The 23414-nt window shown below is 41.7% G+C and overlaps 1 protein-coding gene across 1 annotated transcript in view; it reads left to right on the top strand.

Moving 5' to 3' along the window:
• The window catches only part of PLXND1 (plexin D1), a 208835-nt gene that overhangs the window by 106270 nt on the left and 79151 nt on the right, over positions 1 to 23414 (top strand). Inside the window, exons 14-19 of the mRNA XM_060239643.1 lie at positions 3153 to 3252; positions 10201 to 10340; positions 10737 to 10904; positions 16259 to 16349; positions 20561 to 20830; positions 21344 to 21493. Coding sequence (XP_060095626.1) covers positions 3153 to 3252; positions 10201 to 10340; positions 10737 to 10904; positions 16259 to 16349; positions 20561 to 20830; positions 21344 to 21493 — 919 coding nt within the window. The remainder of the gene's footprint in view (positions 1 to 3152; positions 3253 to 10200; positions 10341 to 10736; positions 10905 to 16258; positions 16350 to 20560; positions 20831 to 21343; positions 21494 to 23414) is intronic.

Below are 23414 nucleotides of genomic sequence, written 5' to 3'. Positions count from 1 at the left end.
TGAATGATTTAAATGCATGCCAAAGGGAAGGGAGTTAAATCATTTATTGTTTCCTGTTTCAGCTGATGGGTCCTTTCCAGTGGTCCTTCTTCAGAGATCTGGAACATGACATCTTTGTGTGGATGTTTGCATAGATTTCCATGGATGTGTAACCTGAGACTAAGACATCCAGTTATGACTATAAGCAAGCTTCCCAGTACTTACTTGGAGCTGCTACTGTTTGCTTTCTGATCCAGTGAACCAACCTGAATGTGAAACATAGCTGAGAACAGGCTTTGCCATAATAGATGAACATTACTTTTGTGTAGGAAATAATCTGCTTTTTATATGTAGACAGTAGTGACAAGAGTGGAATCCATTAATGATTGTGAGCTAAGAGAAACATGTTGCTCGGATTCCCCTCACTCCAAGAAATTTATTCCACAGCAATAGATTCTGATTGGAACTTTCACATAATATTGAAAGGCTGATGTATTTTGAGTTATTGCTTTTTCAGAAGGCTTCTGTTTGGGGTGGATTCTTCCTTCAAATAAGCAAAGAAATGACAAAGACTTAACTGGCTTCTTAGTAAGCTGCCTGTACAAAGAGTTGATCTCTATGACATGCTAATAAAACTGTCTTGTCTCATTCAGATGCCCTCAGCAGCTCAGGGTTGCAAATGTAATCAGAACTTGCCCAGCTGCTGCCCACAGCAGCTGAGAAACTTCTTTACTGCCACCAGGCACTGTCAAACCTTCCATGAGATTCACGTTCACATTACTTTTCGTAAAGTCTTCTTTGTTATCACTACCAGACAGGCTTCAGAGACCACTTGAGGTGATTGTCTGAAGCCTGCATTGCAATGAAGTAATCTCAAAAAAGCCTAAGAGACCTTCAAAAGATAGCTGCATATAGGAAAACTGTGCAAGCATTCCATGAACAATGCTCTACTTCTGAGCCCCTTCCCAATATCTGCAGTATACATAGGAATAATCATTATCTAATGTTGCAGTTGTTTCACATAAAATGTTTAATGCTACAGGTTTTTAATAAGCTAAACCTTATTTTAAAAATCATTTCAATCATTCCAAAAGAGAAAATATGTTGTGTAAGTTGTTTTACAGGTCCACTCCTATTTTCCCCCAAATTTTCAATTGTAAAAATATGGGGAGGGAATCTTTGGGGGAAAGTCTGTGTTTTGCCCCCTTCCCAAATGTTTCTGTTTAGACCTTTACATTACTAGTAGCAGGTAATTATTTATTGATTTGATTTCTAACATGTCCTCCCCTGCATAGCAGGCCACAGGGCGTGCAACAACGATTAAAACAATAAATTTAAAAAACAATAAATACAAAATCAATTAAAATCCATTCCAATAATTAATAATCAGTGAATAATTAAACAGATGGCACATAAGGTGCATAATTTCCAAGCTTTCGTCATGTGTGTTGGTGGATATTACAACTAATATTACGACAAAGTTGGTGGCTGGAGAGAAGGAAAGGGATCAACTAGAAGCTAATGTTGCACCTGGTGAAACATTTTGGTCTTGCAGGTCCTGCGGGACTGCATTAAGTCCTGCAGGGGCCAGATCTCATCTGGAAGAGTGTTCCACCAGGCTGGGGCTAATGTTGAGAAGGTCCTAGACTGAGTTGAAGCCAGACAGATGCATTTTGGGCCAGGTAACACCAGGAGGTTATTATTCATTGAGTGCAGTGCTCTTCGGGAGAGACTGTCCCAAAGATATGTTGGTCCCAAATGGTTTAGGACAGGGGTATCAAATTCATTTGTTATGAGGGCTGGATCTGACATTAATGTCACTCTGTTGGACTGGGCCATGTATGTTATAATATGTAATACCAGAAATCAGAGATATAAACTTTATAAAGGACAGAGGCAAACCCAATTAACGAAGGGGGGGTGCTTAGCAAGGATGTGTTGTTGCATCCTGTGATGTCACATCCTGTGACATCATTTCCAGATCAAATATCAAGTGCCAGCACAACATGACATCACTTCCAGGTCATGCCTCTTCCTATGATGCCACTTCTGGGATACTCCCACCAAAATGCATTTCTTCCTGTGTGGCCACTTCTCCCCCCCCCCCTTCAAATTAATTTCCATAGCATTAGAGAATTTTATATCTGCTATAACTGTTCACTTTATGCATCTGATGTGAGATCTAATTTTGGTTGGTCTTAATAAAAGGTATGACATGGCTTTTGTGTTTTGTACCTCTGTGTTTCTCTTATGCTCAGAAGGTTGGTGGTTGCAGTGCCTGGTGAGGGCTGAAATAATTTGAAATGTTTCTTTCCCCCTTCCTTTTACAAACTGTGGACAGCAAGAGCAGGAAAGTGGGAGCGAGCAGCTATTCTAATTTATATATATACACACACACAAAACACTATTTATCTATAATCTGTAATCCCTTTTAAATTACTACTAAATTACTGCTGCCAACTGTTGTGGCCATTATACTAAAATTAAATTTCAAAAATGGATCTCAGACACTGTAGCTAAAACTCAGCACAGAGTCAGGCAGTCAGCTTCCTTCTTTACCCTGATTCCAAGTTTTCTCCGATTGCATTCAGGTTCAGTCCATCATGAACATCGTAGTTAGTGAGGAATTGGTACCTTGATTATAGATCTCTTAATAGAAGCTTACTTCATGCCATGCATCAAGGAGTAAGATTATATGAATATTTAAATGACTGTTTGGATTATGGTCAAAGTATTTGCATAAGGAATGGAGGAAGAGGATAATGAAGTCTAAACTGTGTGTAGTACAAGTGAGTCCTTTTTTGATAGTGCCATGTTTGGAAGTATATTCTTCCTTGACAGTAGTGGGAGCTTTCCCTCCCCAATGTGGCAGTCCTCTGTTTCTTTAATGCAGGGTAATGGGAAGAGTAACAGAAACCTGCTTCTAGTGCACAGGAGTTCTGCATGGTACATGGGAATAGTATCTCTGTGGAAAATTGTTATACAATACCGAGACAGATAGACAGACAGACAGACAGACAAAAGTCTTAATTTGAATTTCTATATGGCTTCTCTGCTGGTAGTGTTAGAACCTGTTTGACCTAGCCCAACAAATCCATCAATGATTTTATAAGGAACTGCTTACAGTCCAGCCACATTTATCTTCTATCAATTATGATCCTCATTTCTCATAGAATTGTATGCTGGACTGGAGAATCTGCAGAAGAATTTTCTGATGCAGTGACTGTTAATGTGAGTAGAGAAGGAAAATCCAGGGAGCGATTCTCCTATGTGGTAAGTCATTTCTAGTTCTTGTTTGTGTCATTAAGCTTGAATTTGCCTCTGGGAAAAAAAATCTCTGTTGTCTTCACTCACACTACTTATATATTGTAATGTACAGAATAAAGCGGCTCTCAAGTCATGTTTTTAGTTGTTTAGATTGAGTCCTTTTCTGTTATACATGAGGAACATTTAGGAGGATTATTCAGACCTGCATCTGAAACAGGCCTAAACCTATTTTCAAAGTCATATGCCATTCGAAAAGTGCATTGCTGTACCAGTTTGAAAATAAGTCATTTATATATGTCATATACTCTTAGTTGGAACCGAAAACAAGCTTGCATTATTCTGCCATCCTCCATTTTATCCCCACAACAACCCTGTGAGGTAAATTACACTGATTAGCCCAAGGTCAACCCAGCAAGCCTCCATAGTGGAGTGGGGATTTGAACCTGGGTTTCACTAGATCCTAGTTTGACACTCTAACCAATACACCACACTGGTTTTCAATAAAGCATCAAGGACCATGCATAAATGAAAATGAAGCAATCTTTTCCTCTTTTGCTATCACAGGTGTCCCTTTTTGCTCTTTCTCCTACTTAGCTGACCTCCCTCCAGGTTTCCCATCTTTAGCTCCAAAGAGCTGCTCTTTGTTATCCCCACATATAGGACTTGCTCAGCCCTCACTCATCTGTGTATATAGAGTCACTGCTTGCTTGAGACAAGAAGGGATGAGTTCAGAAGAGATGTCAGTGACCAGAAAACTGTATTCCTGCCATATTTATATAATTGTCAGTTAAAGAGAAATCTTGGAAAAGTTTAACTTAACCACATAGACTCTTGCCCTTCAAAGCTTATCCCATTTAGACCAAAAGGACTGCCTGGATGGGTCCAGGGGGTTACAAACACTTTATTAAAGGAGTAAGTAGCTCTGATTGCTTGAATATGTTGGTCACTAAATCCATTCTGAAGAATTTCATCGTGGGTTGTCTTTTTAAACACCGTCTGATGAGCAAAGATCCTGTTTGGGCAGGGTGCTTGAGCCAATGGTGGCTGGGAACTCTAGACCTATTGGAGACAGTTTTCTGGACCTGTTGGCTTTAGGTCTGAGTTTGGAAACATGACCCTGATGGTTGACATTCTCTGAGAAGGAAATGGGGAGTAGGACCCTTTTTGTAAGTTTTATGTTCCTTTATTGTATACTCGTGTCTTGTCTGGAATACTGACCTCTTACAGTGATTTTTAATTAACTCTGCTTTGTGTTGTCACAGCTGCTATTGTTCCGTTTTATAAGCTGCAATCTGGTATAATTGAATTTAAACAACGTGCTGCTGCAACTATGTCAGTTATTTTAAACTACTGTTTTAACTATTTATTGTTGCACTTATATTTTATGGAAACTTTCATTAATCGTTACCCACTTTAGGAGTCAATAGGCTGAGAGTTCTTTTAAATAAAATAAAAGTAAACAAAAGTTATTTTTTCAATAACAGTACATGGGTTCAAGTACTATTATGAATGATTCAATGTATTTCTAGATCAACGCATTCTGGTTCAACACATTCCAGTGAGGTAGTTCTTTTAAATCAAAGTAATGTATCAAAACATATAAACAAAGAGGTAATCTTGTGACACCTTAATGTTTAACTGTAGCATGGGCAGAATCAGATACATAGTGATATATGAAGTATATTTTCAGTTGGTGGTGCTACTTCTTGGTGTCGGTTCAGTGTGTTTTTCTAAGATTTCTTTTTAGCACACATTATATCATAGTGTGAACATATACTGTAAGAAGTTAAAAGACCAGGCTGCAAATAGTGATACTGCCTAAGAGAAGTCCTTCCTGTTGGTTGTGGAAATTTCATGGAAATAAAGTCATTCAGGTGTATATGATGCAAAGGATCAAATAAGAACTCGGGGGGGGGGGGGACCAATTGCTGACAAGTCTATTATGGTGGTGATAGAAAAGTTAAAGGATAAATATGTTTTAAAGTTGATAGTGGTACTGAAAAATTACATCTTCAGGAAACACCTGCAGTGCTTATACCAAACAACGAAGCAAAAATAAGTCACTGGTTTAATGATTGATTTAGCATTCATAGGCATCTGCAAAGATTAGAAGACATTCCTAAGGGGAGAAAGCAAATAAATGGATTTCCCATTCACAGCATTAGGAAATTATAGCCTTGAACCACAAGGAAAGATAGAATATAAATTTTAAAGAAATGTAGAAATAAATAAATGCTTATTCTGTTGTTCTAGCTCTCCATTTTCCTATCAGATAATGAATAAAAATGAGCAAATTTCTGAGGATAAAGGCTTGGATGTACAGGAGAAGGCCAGAAGAAAGTGCCCATTTCAGCACTTGAAAAGATGTGACGGCAGGGAACACAAAATCTCCCTTCTCTTGTTGTCAGCCCAATCCTTCATGGCATTTTTAAATGGCCAAATTATTTTTTGACATATCAGCAGTCAAGGGTCAGACCCTGTGGTCTGTGACATCTAGTTTGTTCCAGGAATCTGCCAATTAAATCATCATGTTTGATTCCGTGATACTCCAGAATCATTAACCATTGGATTTTAATCCAGATTTTCTTCCCATTTTAGAAAATGGTTGTTAATTTGAATTCTTACCCATTTTTTCCTCTAATTTCCAATTAAAGGTAAATATATGGAATAAAACAATGTAGGATCAAATTCTTGTAAGAAAATGGATCCTAATAGTAATCTTTGCATTAAGTCTTTGCCACATTGGGCACATTCAGAGGCCACAACAAACTTTATTTTCTCAAGACTGGTATGAACACAGCTCATTTGACATACACAGTTGTTCTCTCCTTCTTCTCCTTGTAGGCAGAGCATGATAAACTTCTTGGTTTAAGAAGCTTGCAGTTGAACTCCAACTCTTTCCCATAATAGGAAGGTTTGGGCCATACTTGGTCCACAAGGGGAAGAGGGAAGAAACACAGCAAGTATAGCAAACAAGCTGTGTTTCTGCCCATCATGAAGAAATAAGTTTATTGTGATGTCTGAATACAACTTATGTTTGCATTTATTTATTTTCCTTTGAAAAAACAGGAAACAAGACTGGGAAGGTTTAGTTGACAAAAGTTCATTAGTGAGTTGACAGAAATACTTCAGATTTCGTACACAAGACAGCAAGAGGAATCAAAGAGGTTAACTGTTCCTTAAGATAATGAACAAAAATTAGACCAGTTGATGAAGAACATTCCAAATGGAACATCATGTTATTCCATAATATCAATGTGTATGCATGCATACTATCACCATAATTATTTATTCCATAGAATTAATTGAGATACTAGCATTATCAGGGGTGGGAGTAAGTTTACTCATATCTAGACTTACTAATATTTTTTAAAAATCATTACTTTTCTGGAAGTGTCAGGTTTGGTTTTAAACCACTGTGAGTTGCCCCTGATTACCCCACAGTGGAACATCTCTACAGCCATATCAATGGACAATGTCTACGTACACTTTTACCTGCAGAATAATACTGGGTACCTAGGCAATGGATATATGGTGTTTGTGTCTGTGTCTCAATGACACAGATATAGATAAATAGTAACCTATAACCTGGGTCCTGAGAGGAGACAAAGAAACAGACCTAACCTATGTGACCTGTGCCCTGACCCCCCCACTACTCTGGTAAGTATGGAGGCAGCCCCGTAGCCTGGATTTCTAATGTCAGGGGGGATGAGCAAAAGTTGGGGGGCTCTTAGCAACCCCCTCCCCCCACAGGAGGCACAGCTGCTCCTACTGTTCCTCCCATGTGATTTAAACAGCCCTCCCTCTCCCCCACCACTGCCTCCTTGTCCTCCTGAGGGGCTGCGGAGATGAAAACTACGAGGGTGGAGGCCTCCCCCTTCCTCCCGGGTGATTTAAATTGTGCAGGAGGGCATTCAGGAGCAGCCACTGCCCTCCCCACACTATTGAAAGACTCGTCGAGCAGCTGATTGGTGGGGCCTTTAAATTTCGCAAGAGCACAGTGGCTGCTCACATTGCCCCTCCCGTGCAGTTTGAATCATGGAGAAAGGAGAGGGGAGGGAGGAGGTGGAGGCTGGGAGAGCAGGAAGAGAAGGCAAGTTGTGGGGTTGGGAAGGAACCACTGAGGTGCTTAAGTGGCAATGGCGGCAGCAGCACTGAATGGTCAGGGCCCTGAGTTAGGGGGCTCAGCTGGATGTTGGGGCAGGGCCTCCACAACTATCCCCTCCCGTGGCTGCAGGCCTTTATGGATGCCAGCTGGGACCAGTGTCTTTGGAGTGTGAAAAGCTCCCTAAATATATCGCTCTATGATGCCTCTGTGTCTCTGGCCCATATCTTCAGTGTGTTTCATCCTTGGCAGTATAAACAAACTCTGTCTGCCTTTCTATAGCAAATCAGTTTTATATTCATTTCAGGGGTATTGAAGGAAAATTATTGCTTCTAAGTGTATCATTAAATCAAGAATCAATCAGATCAATATCAGTTGGCCATCCTGAGAAGATGCTTCCCACCCATTTTAGTGAATGTTGGGAATCAAGGTTCAAAGCTGAGCAATTTCCTCCCGGCTCAGGAATGCACACACTTAATTCCCTAAAATAGTATTAAAAATCACCCCTGCTAGAGCTCAGTGAGATTCTGTTGGATGTCTTGGTAACAGACTCCTCTGATGAATAGCAGGGTGCATGCAGTGCTGGTTGCTGCCTGTACCCATCCCCTTCCAGACCTACAGTCTTGTCTGCTCTCCAGTTAGGTAATGCATCACCCACACTTCCCCTTTCCCTCACCATTATTCCTGCTACTTCCTTTTATTCCAATATCGTGTGTGGATGTTTTGATTTGAATGTATATTTTCAAATCATATTATCATTTTTCTACAGTAAAACTTTGGTCTGTGGCTCCGATAAAGGGTGTATCAGGGACAACCCTCCATTAATATAGACAGATAGATGTATTCTGCTTTATACCCATGCCCCTTGTAGCTCTGCCTCTGAGCTAACTTCCCCATCCTATATCGAAGGCAAGAATATTCAAACCAGCTGTCAGGGAGTAACAGTAGTGGCAAAAACAATTGTCATTGAGGCGTAAAGAAGATAAGCATTGAGAAGGGGATAAATTAAGGAACTCAACTCAATTTGAAAAGATAATTTTGAATAAAAAAGATCAATTCTTAGGTCATATCTATAAACTCCAACTACAATACAACACAGAAACAGAACAAGTTAAAACATGTATGATGAAATGGTCGCAAAATTTTGGGAAAGGGATCCTGTTTTAGCAATGGGAAAAGCTATGGGTGAAAGATATAAAATTCACATGTCAGACACTTAGAGAAAACTGGTATAAAATGTTCCATCACTGGTACATCACTCCAAAAGTCATTGAAAAGATGGATAAAAATGATCAAGGACTGGATTGGACATGTAAAGGGATAGATGGTACCTTTTACCATATGCATTTTATCATGTTACTATGCTGTTAGCTGCCCTGAGCCTGTTCACAGGGAGGGCGGGATGCAAATAGAAATAAATAAATAAAAATGCGGCAGTCTTGCAAAAAAACATAGCAAATATTGGAAGGAAATACATACTGAAATCCAAAAAGTTTTGAAGGCTAAATTTGCTGTGACATTAGACACAATGCTACTGGGCATTTTACCAATGAATACGGAAAGAACAATGCACAAACTGCTCAGATACATGTTAACTGCAACAAGAATAGTATTTGCAGCTAACTGGAAAGCCAAGGGTTGCCCAATTCTTGAGAACTGGATAGACAAGATGCAAAACTATGCAGTTATGACAAAATTGACAAGCTACATCAATCAAGGACTATAGAAGTCAGATAGATACAATACCCCTATTATTTCTTATTAAAATTGTCATATAAAAAGATAAAGCATATCCTAAAAGGATCTAAAAACACTCCACACAGCAGTACTTTTCTTTAAACAGGCAACTTCAAATTACAGTGTTAACATATACAATAGTCTTTAAAGTTATTGTGCAAGATCAAACCCATAAGACAATGTGCTGTACTTCATAAGGCTCTGAAAATAAACTGAGCTTCTATTAGATCAATGCACTTTTCTTCAAACAAGATCAAACAAGATAACTCATCACCATTTTAGTATTATACAGATTATTCTTTGTTACTAATCAAAATGATCCAAATCTGCAAATTTGCACAAAAGACGATGGCTGTGAATAGTGAAGCTCAAGGAACCAGGGATTTTCATTTTAAGTGTATTTTCACTCCACAAAATCCCCAATATATTTCGACTTGTTTTAGGTTAGGTCTCAAGGGCCTTTACTTTTTACTTTGTGTTGTAAATGATTTAAAAATCTTGTTTATTTATTATGCAGTGACATGATGCTGAATATGTAGAATTTCCAGGTTTTTTCCATCTAGCTTCCTAGTGAATGTAGCTAGAACTGCGTTATCACTTTATTACTGTGTTTACAGAATCTTGGTGTCTTCCTGGAGAACTCTTAAATTACCTTTGATATGGGCTTATATGGTACAGAAGAATCTTTGCTTGGATCCTAACTCTTTCTTCCATTTTTGCAGTACACCCTATAATGCAGGAGTGATGCCCTGTTGTTGTATGTGTTCCACTGACGCTGAGTGCTTTCTGGTCATTGCAAGACTCAGAGCCAAAATGCCTAGCACTTGAGTACATTCTACCATAGAGTACTTCCTCCATAATGGAGGACACACTGTGGAAATGGACAAAAGGGTTAGGGTCCAATCTTACATTTATAGGGTGTCTGTATTGTTGAATAATGTTACTGTAGACTGAGACAGAAATCACATCTATCTGATGAAGCGGGCTGTGACCCACTAAAGCTCATATTGAAATAAATGTTAATCTTTCAGGCGCCACTAGATTTTTGCTTTATTGAGAAACAAATGAACATATCACCTTGAAAGATCCTTTTTTTTTTTTTGCTTCTTTAGCTTCCAGTGGTTAAATTCATATCTCCATCAATTGGCCCTAAAGCAGGAGGAACCAAAGTAACCATTGTAGGAAATAATCTCAATGTGGGGTCTGAGCTGCAAGTTCTAGTCAATAGCACAAAAGAATGCAAAGACCTCAGGTAAGCAGCTGCCTCAAAGTGAATGATAGCTCTACTGTGAAAGCTCAGCTGATGCTAACTGCTGTCTTTTAGGCACCAGTTCAGGGTTCAGTTTTATTCTCCTGAGCTTTGAGCTATTGCTACTGCTATTTTAATAGCTGTTGGGGTGCATGGAGAGTGGGTGGAGAACTCACAATGAGGACCCTGCAATTTACAAGCAATTTAGTATTCTCTGGGGAAAAAATTGTTTTTCCTTTCTGAGAGATGTCTCCAGTGTTTCTCATAAACTGCAAGGCCCTTTCCAATCCATGCTTGCACTCATCACTGTTATAAATAGACACAGACAGGAATCAGAGATATTTTCTGCACCTGTTCATCTGTTTTACTCAGCAGCTTGTTGTGTCTTTTCTTTTCTAGTCGTACTGACACTACCATTACTTGCACTATGCCAGGTGTGGAGATTACTACCACTGTCAGAGTCTGTGTCCAGTTTGAGAACAAGTCTTGCATCAGCGATAACTGTACTTTTACATATGAAAAGAATCCGGTTATTAATAACATCAGCCCCCAAAAGAGTCAGGTCAGGTAAGCAATTTCTCTCCTCTCTGTGCTAGCAAAGGTGGACGAACCCTCTAGAAACTGTAAGGTCTTAGCAAGAATTTTCAGGAGTGTCCCCATTCAGAGGAATGGTGGAAGGTTTGTGACTGTATATTCACAGCAACTGGCTGGAATGGTAAAATGGACAAGTTATACTGTCATCAGCCAGCATCTTGGTTTCAAATGGCAGGGATGACAGGTGGAACATTGATGGAAAAGGAGAACTTGACTGATCACAGATTAGAGGCCATTTTTGTATCTAATAATTCACAGTAATGGTGGGGGGAGAGATCCAAGTGGGCAGCTGTGTTGGTCTAGAGCTTTCCTAAATGTTTAGAGGGTTATACTCTAGTTGTTAGGAAGAGGAAGCAGCAAGCTTAATAGGATACTGGTACATTTCTGCTAAACATTTGTGGAAAAGATCATTTGCATCTTCTCCAATTTAGACACAATTGCTCTTTTGGTTGATCTGAGAGGTACTGTCTGTCCTATATTGATGAATGTGTCTCATTTTCTACTACCTGAGAATATAATTGGGTGAGATTCTGCTTCATGTGCCACCACCATCAAGTTTGGCAGGTGGGTTCATATGAGAGCACTGAAATGACTCAGTTCCCTCCCCCCTGAGGCACATCAGGCACCCTCTTTCTGATTTATTTATCCTGAATTGACATGGATCTCACTCTTCTGCTGCTTGTTTCTAGGCCATTTTGTTCTGACTTTATCCTGGGTTCCCAGTTTGTTGTAATGATAAAAATGTACTTTAATAAAGTATACTTCATAAATGAGATTCTGTTACGACGTAAGATAGTTGATTTTATACCAAAATGGATAGAATTATTTTAATAAATAAAACTAGGCAGAGGCCATGACGAACTCTTGTTCACTGTAAACGTAGTTTTCATCAAGCAACTATCAAATTGTAACTAATAATGGGAAAAGAATGTTGGAAAGGATGTAGAAATTCAAGCAAATTCCACATCAATGTGTTATCCCAACTTGCACTGACTGCTGATACAGGAGATATAGTTTGAAATTCCTTATTCAAAAGAACCCATGAGGCCGACATTTTTAATTTTTAAAACATGTTGCTCTCCTTGAAGCCCTTGAGGGACTTCTTTTCCTTTTTGAATTTCTCCAAGAAGTCACTCATCCTTAGAAGATATTGGATTTATATCTGCAGGCTTGAAATGTAGCAATGTGATATGAACGAAGACATTTGAGAAACCAGAAAGTGCACCTTCAGCTCAAATTGCTGAGGAAGTGAATATTAACAACCAAAGCTTATGTGGTATTCTTAGCAGAAACAGTAATTTTATAATCACAAAGGCCAGAACCAGATTATGAGATGAGAGGAAAATGCTGGCAATGGTAATACGGCTAGTTTTCTATACCAGATGTGCATTTCTATCAGCGATGAAGGACAGAACTGCATCTAACAGTGCAATACTAAGCAGAATTATTCCTTTGTATGTCCATTGATTCCATTTGACTTAGAAAGGTATAACTGCTTGGGACTATGCTGCATAATGCACAGTGACGTGCTTCAGAACAGTGAGAAAACCCAAGCTTGAAATAAATGTCATTTCTACTTTGTTATGTGGGAGGTGTTATGTGCATAGTGCTGCTGGTGCAGAGCACCAAGTAAGGCTTAGGATTCCAAATGATCACCTTTCCTTTGGCACCATAACACTGCTTCTGCTCATTGTAGGGCTGCAGTTTTGCTCATCAAATTGATAATTGGATCTAGCATGACTTTTCTGCAATGATCAAATACAATTCAGACGAAATTTCTTCATGGAAGCCATAGACCACAAACAGTGGCATGAGCTTCAGAGAGCCTATGAATATGCATAGTCGCAGCATACTGAGGTTTTAGAGGGATCTAAATGACTTGTGAGCGCTTTGCTTATAAGAGCTCTGTATGCTAAAATCTCTGGTGTTGAGTGTCTTTTGGAGGCAAAGGGGATAAATCACTCTCTCCTTAAAACTCCCTGATGAGCTACCTGATGTTGCAATATAATTAAAGCAAGTAGAACATGAATGGTTGAAGTAATGAAAGGCCACATGCGGGGAAAGTCTGGATGTAGTTTCTGGTAACCAATGGAGACAGGCCGTTCCTCCCTCAGCACCAGTTACATGTGCTAGCGCTATCTCATTATTTTCTTTAATTAATTTCACATTTTTGGTATCGCATTTAGCATTCCTCAGGCAGCTTGCCAGGAAGGGGGGGGACCTTGTCCAAACCTTTCACTGTTCAACTGCAAGTGTTTGAAAGATCTGGGATTCTTGTCAGTACAGCTACTTGGTAGTGTTGCTTGGAATTTTCGGTGATAAAATATATTCAGTTTGTCTCCATTTAAGCTTGATGATGAAATGATTACTTTGTTAATAATTAGCTTACTGACTTCAGCAAATTATTTTCTGTCTTTTGGGGCAAGCTAATGAAATGTGAGACTACTTCTTGGACCCAAACTGTGCATCACAGACACCAGTGATCCATGTTGCTCTGGTAATGTGTTGTTGTCAGGCCCAGGGTCAATGGTGGGCCAAACAGAAGGACAATCTTCCTAGTCAATCCAAGAGTCAGGCAGCCAGAGGGTCAGAGATAGGCAACAAATCCTTATGGCATAGCAGAAGCATAGCTAAGAATCAGAAATCCACAAGGCAGTCCAGGGCAGAGGGAAGGCACCAGGATCATCAGAACTGGTATAATCTTCCCACTGCAGACAGGTTGCCCCAATTGAAAGGAGCAACCTGTCTGCCCAGGAGCAGCAGTTTTATTTTCCTAGATTAGCTCTTACTGGACCCTTCAGTCAGCAGCTTCCAGCAGCAATCATGAGGTACCTCCAGGAGGGATGTGCTTCCTCTGTTGACTACTTATTGAGGAAGAAGGTGTGATATAGATGACAATAGGCCACACCAGCTCTCTCTGAAAGGTAGCTTTGATGGCACACTGAACCAGGGTCTAGAGCTGTTGGCCTCAAGATCTGAGCTACAGGACCCTAGTGTCTGATGATAGTTAGGGGAAAATGTGATGTCATCGCATGAATGCTTCCAGGTGACATAGAAAGTGGGGTGGAAATGCTAACAGAAGGGCAGCTTCTTAACTATAGGCTATCAGAGGATTGGATCAGCAGCATCTCCACATACCTTCCTGCACTTTTTTTCTTCTTCTCGTCTTTAAACAGTGGTGTTCTTAATCTGAGGCAGGGCTTCCAACAATGGCATAAGCAGAAGTACTAGATTTTCTTTCATTATTCCTCTCCCTCAAAGTTCCGTTTTGTGTGTGTTGTGACTGGGCAGTGTATATGGAATGCTAATGCACTTTCTTTTGAATATGTATCTTGACTGAGAGTTCTGGGTATGACAGTGGCCCCTGTTTCATAGTCTCTTTTCTTTCTAAGAAAGAACTTTGAGTCTTTATGCTCCTGGATTTCAGAAAGTGTAAGCACTTCAGCCAAACCATCTTTCTTTGTTTTCATTTGAGAAGGGTAGAACAGATGGTTTGTGTTTTGTCTCAGGAAGGCTTACGTGACAAAACTGGAGAACTGCTGAGGTAGCTCATTGAGACCTTCATGCCTGTTCCTGATTAGCCTGTCAGTAGGTAGAAAGTATTTTACCTGCTCACTGTCTAAGTAGATATATGTACAATAATGTGTGATTAATATTGTGTCTGTGATCCTTTGCCACAAGCATGCAGAATGGGACAGCTTGTGTGCATGGTTGCTGGGAGGGACAGACAGCTTGGACACTTCTAGAAATGGCTAAGATGCTTCCTGGTAACCAATGATCCTTAGCCCAAGAAGCTTTGACAGGATCCACACTGGAACAGATTTGCCCCCCTATCCAACGCTTAGCAGCACAAGGGCTGGTACATGGTGGCATCTAGAGATCTCCTGCTAGAGATCTCCTATTTTCCTATAGAGATCAGTTCCCCTGGAGAAAATGACTCCTTTGGAGGGTGGACTCTATGGCATTGTACCCTGCTGTAGTCCCTCCCCTCCTCAAACATAGCCCTCCACAGGCTCCACCCCCAAGGTCTCCAGCAATGTTCCCTCTAAGCTGCAGAGTCTTGTGAGCAAAAATTCTACTTTGTGAGCTACTGGCATGAAAGTTGTGAGCTACTGCATAAATTATTGTGCTTTGGGGTCATTCTTCCTTAACTAAGACAAAAATGTGTGAGCTGGAAGCTAAAAAATCTGTGAGCTAGCTCATGTTAGCTCAGCTTAGAGGGAACACTGGTCTCCAGGTATTTCCCAACCCAGAGCTAGCAACCCTAAGCTGGTGACTGAGATAGTTGTTCCTTATCATGAATGCAGAGATTTTAATAAGTCAGGAGCACTGTGGTTGGCTGTCCCAAGCCAACTCCTAAAGTTAGGAGGAGGTAGGACTAGGCAGATTAGCCTGTGCTGCATTTATATATGTTAGCATAAGTATCCATGCTAGAGGGGTGGAGTTTAGTATGGTAGTTAAGTGGTATTTACCTTTTGGAGATGTGGTTAATTTATAAAGTTGTAGCCTGTTATCCACTCAAGGTTGTGTGCATCTCTTTGATGTAGTGGTTAAGTTTGTGGAATCTAGGAGAATGGGGTTGATTCCCCACTCCTCCACTTGCAGCTGCTGGAATGGCCTTGGGTCAACCATAGCTCTTGCAGAACTGTCCTTGAAAGGGCAGCTTCTGTGAGAACTCTCTCAGCCTCACCTACCTCACAGGGTGTTTGTTGTAGGGGAGGAAGATAAAGGAGATTGTGAGCCACTCTGAGTTTCAGAGTGAAGGGCGGGATATAAATCCAATATCATTGTTGTTTTCTTCATCATCATCTTCGTCTTCTTTTTCATCTTCGTCTTCTTTGACATCATCTTGATATCTTCTTCTTTGTCATCATCATCATCTTTCCACATTCAGAAAGCTGGTTTTCATGTCATTTTACCCATGCACATTAAAATTATGCTTCTCATGGACATATAAATCCATAACATGCACATAGAGCAATGCTTCCTTCAACATGTATGAGCCCAGTTCCTGAGATCCCATCTGACCAACACTCCATGCATATACGTAAGTGTGCATATGCTGTTGGTTTCTGGTATTGCTCTAAGTGGAACCACAAACCTCATTCAGTACAAAGCCACACCTGTTTTTCTGTTGGTTCATCATACTCCATGGGGAGTCCCACATGAGAACTGCACTTGTACATGTGCAGTTCTCATGTGGGTCTGCAGCAGATGAATACCTAGTAAACATCAGTTACAGGTAACTTCAGTTTGTATACTTCCTTGAATAACAGATGGCCCATTTCTCATCTGATACTTTGCTTTTTTGTTTATTTCTTTTTAAGTGGAGGCAGGATCATCACTGTGGAAGGAAATGGATTTTTGATGGCTCAGAATGTATCTATGGTAGTACATGCCATTGGGAAAGAGCAAACGGTAAGTCTTCAACACTGGAAAGGAAAGAATGCAATTGATAGAGGCATAAAGCCAAATGGGGAATGGAGGACAAAGTAGAGATGCCACAAGAATCTGGGAGGTGGGGAGATCACAGCTGGCTGCTACCTCTATGGAATATGTTTTCCATAGTAGTTAAAAACAATATTCAGTCAGGTGCAAAAGTTCCTAACATATGCTGCAGTCCCGCATTACTTTATGTGCATTTCAAGGTCAATTCATGTGTTAATTGGGAACAGCTTCTGCATAAATCTTTTTTATGCCGTTCTTATACTGTTTGTAAGAAGTAGTCACATATGCCAGATGTTTAACCCAGTTATTTATGGTGCCAGTGTTGCTGATATCAATGGGACAATTGCATGCTTATTGAAGTGTGAATCTCCAGGCACTGGCATTGTTCTTTTTTCTCTTAATCTAAATTGTTAGGAATTATGAGCCTGACCATCCAACACCTTCAGCACCTTGCTCTGTCTCTCTTTGCTGTCTGAAATCAAGGTTGGAGTGGTTAGGCCAGCATCATGTGAACAGAGCAGTGCTGACAGAAGACTCAGAGGCTCTCTCAGTGGCAAAACCAGTTATAGAACTCTATTCTCAGAGTTCACTTTATCCTAGCTTTTAGACAGCTAAAAGAATTCTTGCTGTGAGAACTTGTGCATAATTGGATGTCTGATGGATGTTTTTCTTAACTGTTTGGATTGCTGGGCTTGTGGGAATTGTGCTTTTACGAATATATTGTAAAGTTGGGTGATTAGTACGATGAGGTTTTTTTTACCAGTTTGTTTGTTGCTTTGGATTTTTTTGTTGGTGTTTTATTATTTGTTTATGTTCTGTGGCCCTTGGGGCTGAAACAAATACTCTGAAAATATAAATGGCATGTCGTGGTCATAAGGGTGCAAATATAGATTTGAAAAATGAATGTTCTTGTTACTCAAGCAAGCAGATTGTTTGATGTAATATTGAAAAATTTAGAAGACACTAAAGATGTCTAAGCTCTTACTATCAGTAGTGAATTTCAGTGGGTTTCCCCCCTTCTCATGAATATTGCTTTGGCCAATGCAGTATTCAGATGGTTTCAGGGTTTTTCTTAATGGTTAGCATATGAGACTAGAACTGTGAAGGCCCAGCTTGGTGTAGACTCTAGTCTGGGAGAACTGGGTTTGATTACCCACTTTTTCACATTCAGAAGCTGGGTGACCTTGGGTCAGTCTCAGAGCTCTCTCAGCCCCACCTACCTCACCGTGTATGTGTATGTGTTGTGAGGAGAGGAAGAGAAGGAGATTGTAAGCTGCTCTGAGACTCCAGGTGAAAGGTGGGCTATAAATCCAGTCTCCTCATCTTCCTCTCTCTCCCCCCCTCTTCACATTTTACTGAAGAATCTCAGACCAATCATTCTCACACTGTAATCTACCTCATAGGGTTACTGTGAGGATAAAATGGACAAGGGGAAAACATGTATGCCATCTGACCTTTTTAAAAGGTTGGAATGTCATAGTAGAGATCTGAAGGCCTGAAGGGGGGGAAACCCTGGAAAGATTCAGAGAAATGTGTTGTGTTTTCAGAGGGCTTCTTTCATTTTTGGGGGAGTGCTAAAAAAAATCTCTGAAATATGAGTATGTTCTAAATGAGTGAAAAGGTTTCACTCATTCAAAATGTATAGCATTCAGTTTTCCCATTGGGTGATTGAGAAATTTTGGAGAACCTGGAGAAATTCCTTGAAAAAAATTTGAAATGAGTGAAATGTTTTTCAAGAGGAAGTTTTATTTCTCAGAATGTATAGCATGAAAAAGGCTGAGAACTTTTTTGTCTCTGATTTTTATATTGGAAAAATTTGGAAATTAGGAACAGAACTAAAAAAACATCATGGAACATATTTTTGTTTTGGATAAATAAACAGCCCAATCCAGAGAACCGCTGTGTAGCTGCGCTCAAGTGCAGAACTAGCGTAGGCGGCCTCAGTCAGCTCCCAAAGGGGAAACGTTATGCCATGTGTGGACGGAGAGCATGGGCCCGACGAGCGAGAGAGAACTGATCACCATGGTGATTCCACCCATGTGCACGCCATTGGCCCGCTGCCGGGGTGGGGGTGGGGGAGGAAAGGCCACACCTGAGAGGCCGTCAATCCCCTCACACCCTCCTACTGTCAGAAACTCTGCCAATGGCAGACAGACAGGCAGAGGCATGCGCAGACAAACAAGAGCCACAAAGTGCAGGAGGTCGCTGCTCTAAATAGTGGCTGGAATTTGTGTCTGGGAGTGGGCAGACCACCAAGTCCAAAAGACACCTCCCACCACAACCCAGAGCCCCCCGGTGTTGCCCTGCCGTGCCCCCCACTATGTGCAAGGAACACCTCCCCTGGGGGCTGCAGAACTCAGAGTGCGAGCCGCTGGGCATGCATCTACTTCAGCAGCCTCCCCCCCTTTGTGCCCTGCACACAGCAGCCCTGTGGGGTCAGGTAGGTTGTCAGCCTGGGCAGGCTCAGGGGCGGCACCCCCCTCCCTGTCCAGCCACGCGGGAGCAATGTGGCGGTTCATAGCCCACTCTCCCCCCCCAAGAACCAAGTCTGCCCACCCTCCCAGGCATTCCCTCGGAGAGGCCACTGACAGAGTGGGGGGGGGGTTGCCCAGGGAACGTGCAGCAGATGCCAAGTAGAAGAGACAACAGAGGGCACAGCTCAGACTTTATTTTTACAGAACAGAGTGCAACAGTGTCCCTGGTGTGCACTGGCCAGTGCACTGGCCAGTGGGTGGGGCTCCATTCAGAGCGATGGGCAGAAACAGCTGCAGGAATGGGGAGGTGGAGCAACACACATGGAAGCCTCTGTGTTGGATTCCCACCTGCAAAACGGAAACAGAGATCAAGAGCACCTGCAGGGGCAGCAGCTGGAGGAGCAGGCTGCATTCCAGCCGGGCGCTCTCTTAAAGAGACAGTCTCTGACGCACCTCCCTGCATCAGGGCAGCTGCCACGCACACACACCCCTGCCCTGCCCCTCACCGAGAGGTCGAGAGCAAGGGGCGGGGGAGGACGGTGGGGATGCACAGTGCAACTTACCCAGCCAGGGGTGGCAATCCTTGCATGCAGAGCCTCCGGGAGCCTGGAGCCTGTGGAGACCTGGAAACAAGAGCTGTTAGCCCCAGGGGAGAGACCTCGCTCTCCCCCTCACAAGTCAGAGATACTGTCAAAGCAACCATGCAATGCAAAACCCATCACCAACGTGCCCACCTGTCCCTTGCTCTAAGACCACATGGCAGGGAGCTCCCTGGCAGACCTTCCTGTCATGCGAAGCTGTCCCTAACAACTGAGTTGTGTGAGGCCAGAGCGGAAGTATTTCTAGGAGGGGGACCGCGATTGGGTACTGGGGAGGGGGCTCATCAGCCCGAGACGTGAGGGAATTGGTGAGTCAATCACACTGCTCTCTATGGGGTTTGTGAGCTTCTGCAGCGGCGGAGCCGACCTTTGTTTTTGGTTTCAGTGAGTGCCTATGGGGCGCCCCTCGGGGGGGCCTGTCATAGCCCAAACTGCTCAGGGAGCCATCTAAGCCTGGCTGCGCCCCCAACTCCACCCCCTCCCATGCCTGAGTGCCGTGCTCCGCCTCACTTCTGCCAACGCTTGGGCGCAGCCATCAGGTGCCGCTGCTCTCAGGCGGAGCGGCACTCTGGCGGCCCCACACGCACGTAACTCCCCTCCGCTGTGGCGGATCTGGCCGTACGTGGGTGCAAATGCTTCTTGCACCCACAAAGCGGATCGTCTGCTCCCAAAAGACTCCCCCCCCCCCAGAATTTTACTCAAAATGTGCTAAGATGGCATAGCATGCAGATGTTTGCAGCTTTGTCTCTCTTGGCTGCTGGGTGTAGTTGCAATTTTGCTTGTAGAAAATGAAATTATTTGCACTTTTAAATTCCATTCTGGTTAATAAAATTGTATAAATCAAATTATAAATTATGCATTTCTGTTGTTAAAGCAGCAAAATAGGTTCAGGCTTAATAGGCTTGTATACCATGTTTTTGTTTCCCCAAAACTTCTATTCTTCCCAGCCACCCACCCCCCAAAAGTGGGGAAAACAGGGTTTTCAACAGGGTTGAAACATGGCTTCAAAATTTCCAGAAATTTTACACCTCTGTGAAATAAACATATTTGTTATTGATACAATTTGAGCTTATTGGTATTTGATGTGCATGATTTTTCCCGCTTTCAGAACTGTAAGGTTCACACCGACACTGTGATTACCTGCCCCTCTCCAGCTGCCTCCAACCTCACTAAGGGGAGCAAACCAGCGCCAGTGGACTTCTACATCAATGGACACCTGTATGCTGAGGACAGCCTATTCCCTCTTGAACATCCAGAGGATGCCATACACATTAGCAAATTCCATTTGGAATACTATGCTGACCCCCAGTTCTTCACAGCCAAGAAGGAGAAGTGGATCAAACACCATCCTGGGGAACCTTTGACACTTGTTATACATGTAAGAACATAAAATGACAATCCCGGTTAAATAAACAAGGAAGTCAGAACAAAATAGGATTGAATAGTTTGACCAAGGAATTATATTAATTGTAGGCCATATGACCTGCAGAATGTCCTTGTTAAATGCCATAAACATCAAAAGCAATATTTGTTGAAAAACACCCAACTGTGACCAGTCTAAGTATCCTCTACCCTGTTTCTCTCTCACAACATTCATAAACAGACTTATGATTTTTTAAACAGCTATCATTTGCTATGCAGAATTAGAAGATCAAAAGCATTTTCCACTAGCCCATAAGAGTTTTGGGCTCTGATGTGTTCCCTTTGGGGAAGTAGAGACAGAATTTATTATGCTATCCTGGAAAACTGAAAAATGGCAACTGAAAGAGCAAGATTTGGGGAGAACAAACACGTTGAGACTTGGAGTTAAGAGGAGCTTCAAGAAGTGACCTGTATGGGGAGAGAAGCGTTTATTCAGTAAAATAATCTCTATTCTCTGTTTCATTATTAGAAAGAGCCTGACAACCTTGGTCTGGAAAGCAATGAGTATGAAGTTAAAATTGGTCTAATTTCCTGTGAGATACAAATTGTTTCAGACAAAGTCATTCACTGCTCCGTCAATGAATCTTTTAGCACTTCAGAAAGACAGCTCCCTGTTACGGTAAGTGGCAGAAGCCTGAAGCATTCACTAGCATGTATGTAACCTGTCTCATAGCCCCTGTACTTCTCAGCGCTTAGAGCATCTGCTTGGCATGCCGAAGGTCCTTGGTTCAATCCTTGGTATCTCCAGTTAAAAGAATCAGTTAGTAGGTGATGCAGAAGACCTTGATGTAGACTCTGGATGGCTGCTGCAGATAAGACTACACAATACTGTCCTGGATGGATCAGGGGTATGATTCGCTATAAGGCACCTTCATTGTATCATGTGGCAGACTGGCTTCCATCCCAGTGTGTAGGCATCCAGTACTGAGCAGTCCCATTTGCATTTTTATGAAAGAGCAAATGCTGTCTTTTAGATAATGTCAACTTGTTGAAGATAATGTCTGCTAAGAGTTCTGATAGGAAACCCGAAAAGAGGAGACCTGGACCTCACACATCCCATTCCTCCTTCCCATTAACTGCTATTCCATTGTATAGTTGGGATGGACTACCCGCTATAATAGCAGCGCTGAAATTTATGCTGATGCTGATTTGAGTTTGTGTTCAATAAATCAAACAATCAAACACATGCATTGGGTTGGATGCTGTAATGTGTGAGGACTGGGGATTTTTCCCTTGTTCCCCTTTCCTCAGCAGATACATCTGACCCCAGAAAACCTTAGTTCTGTGTTTGAAGGGCCTGTATGGACCAATACCCACATGGGTTGAAAGGCTGCACTGTAGAGAAGAAAGGGGGTAAAATCACAGAGCTGTACTGACAGAAGAGGCATGAAGGAAGATTTTGTCCTCTCTTTACTTCAGCCTGCCCCCCCTCCTCCTGTGGCTATCAGTCCAAGCAGGTCCCTCAGCCTTGGAAATCAACTTTTCAGGATTTAGAAAATTTATTAGGAAAGGGAAACATGATCTGCATCTGTCTGAACCTTCTGTGGTGGATCTTGGGATCCTATTCGGTATCTCTATATAAGTTCCTTAATTGTCAGCATATTCATACAATTCTGCAAGTAGCAGAATCTTGCTTTTAAAAAATTGCAGTAAATGAATGTATTTATGCTTAATCATTTAATGGCATGCCAGAGAATTCTGGTAGTATGGTCTTCTGTAGTAGGAGAATGAGCTGTTCTAACAGAAATAATAGACAGTTCTGTGCATGTAAACAGATAGGTACTAAACATAGGTTGGTGGACATAACTGATAGGTAGACATAACTGTAGATATCTTCTCAGCATCCTCTCCCTATAAAATGGAAGGGAATAGGAGAAAAGTGAAAGGGAATAGGAGAATTTAGATATTGGAGCCATCCTTGCAGAAGTACAATGTGAACACATGGATTTATTGAACCTTAGCGCTTTGTATTTCTTCCTCATAATTTCAGGCTACTCCTATACCTTTTTTTACCATATAAAGGAATTGCTGCCATTCACAATTGCGAGTTTAAGGAAAAGGCACTTAGACCAGCTAACTTATATGGGCAAACTGTAAGTGGGCAGTATCTGAGAACACCAGATGAGGGTTTTGCCTCTCTGTCACACTGTCCCCCAGGGTATTGCATTCCCTTTTTCTATAACAGTGAATGGTAAAAAAGTATAGGAGTGGCCTAAAGTTTCAGTGCAGGAGAGCTAAATCTGCTTCTGGCCCTCAGTAACTCATTGCCTGGGGTGGAGTACATGGAAAGATAACGGAATTGGTCACAAAAGAAAGATGGAGATTGCCATGCAGGCCAAGAGTAACAGAAGCCCATTAATGACTGTTTGGTGGCATCATGTCAATTAAGAAGCTGCTTGTTCTGCTGAGGATAAGTAAATCAAATGAAAACAACATTAGTTATAAAACAAACAAGTTCCCAGTGACAGTAATATAGTGTTGAATCGGAACTCCTGTCCGTCACATATTCCTTTCCTACCAAAAAGCTTGCACCTGTTTAT

This window comes from Heteronotia binoei, chromosome 5, assembly GCF_032191835.1.
Source record: "Heteronotia binoei isolate CCM8104 ecotype False Entrance Well chromosome 5, APGP_CSIRO_Hbin_v1, whole genome shotgun sequence".
NCBI lineage: Eukaryota > Metazoa > Chordata > Lepidosauria > Squamata > Gekkonidae > Heteronotia > Heteronotia binoei.
The sequence above is the reverse complement of the archived record's forward strand: the minus strand, read 5'-3'. Positions and strand labels throughout refer to the sequence as shown.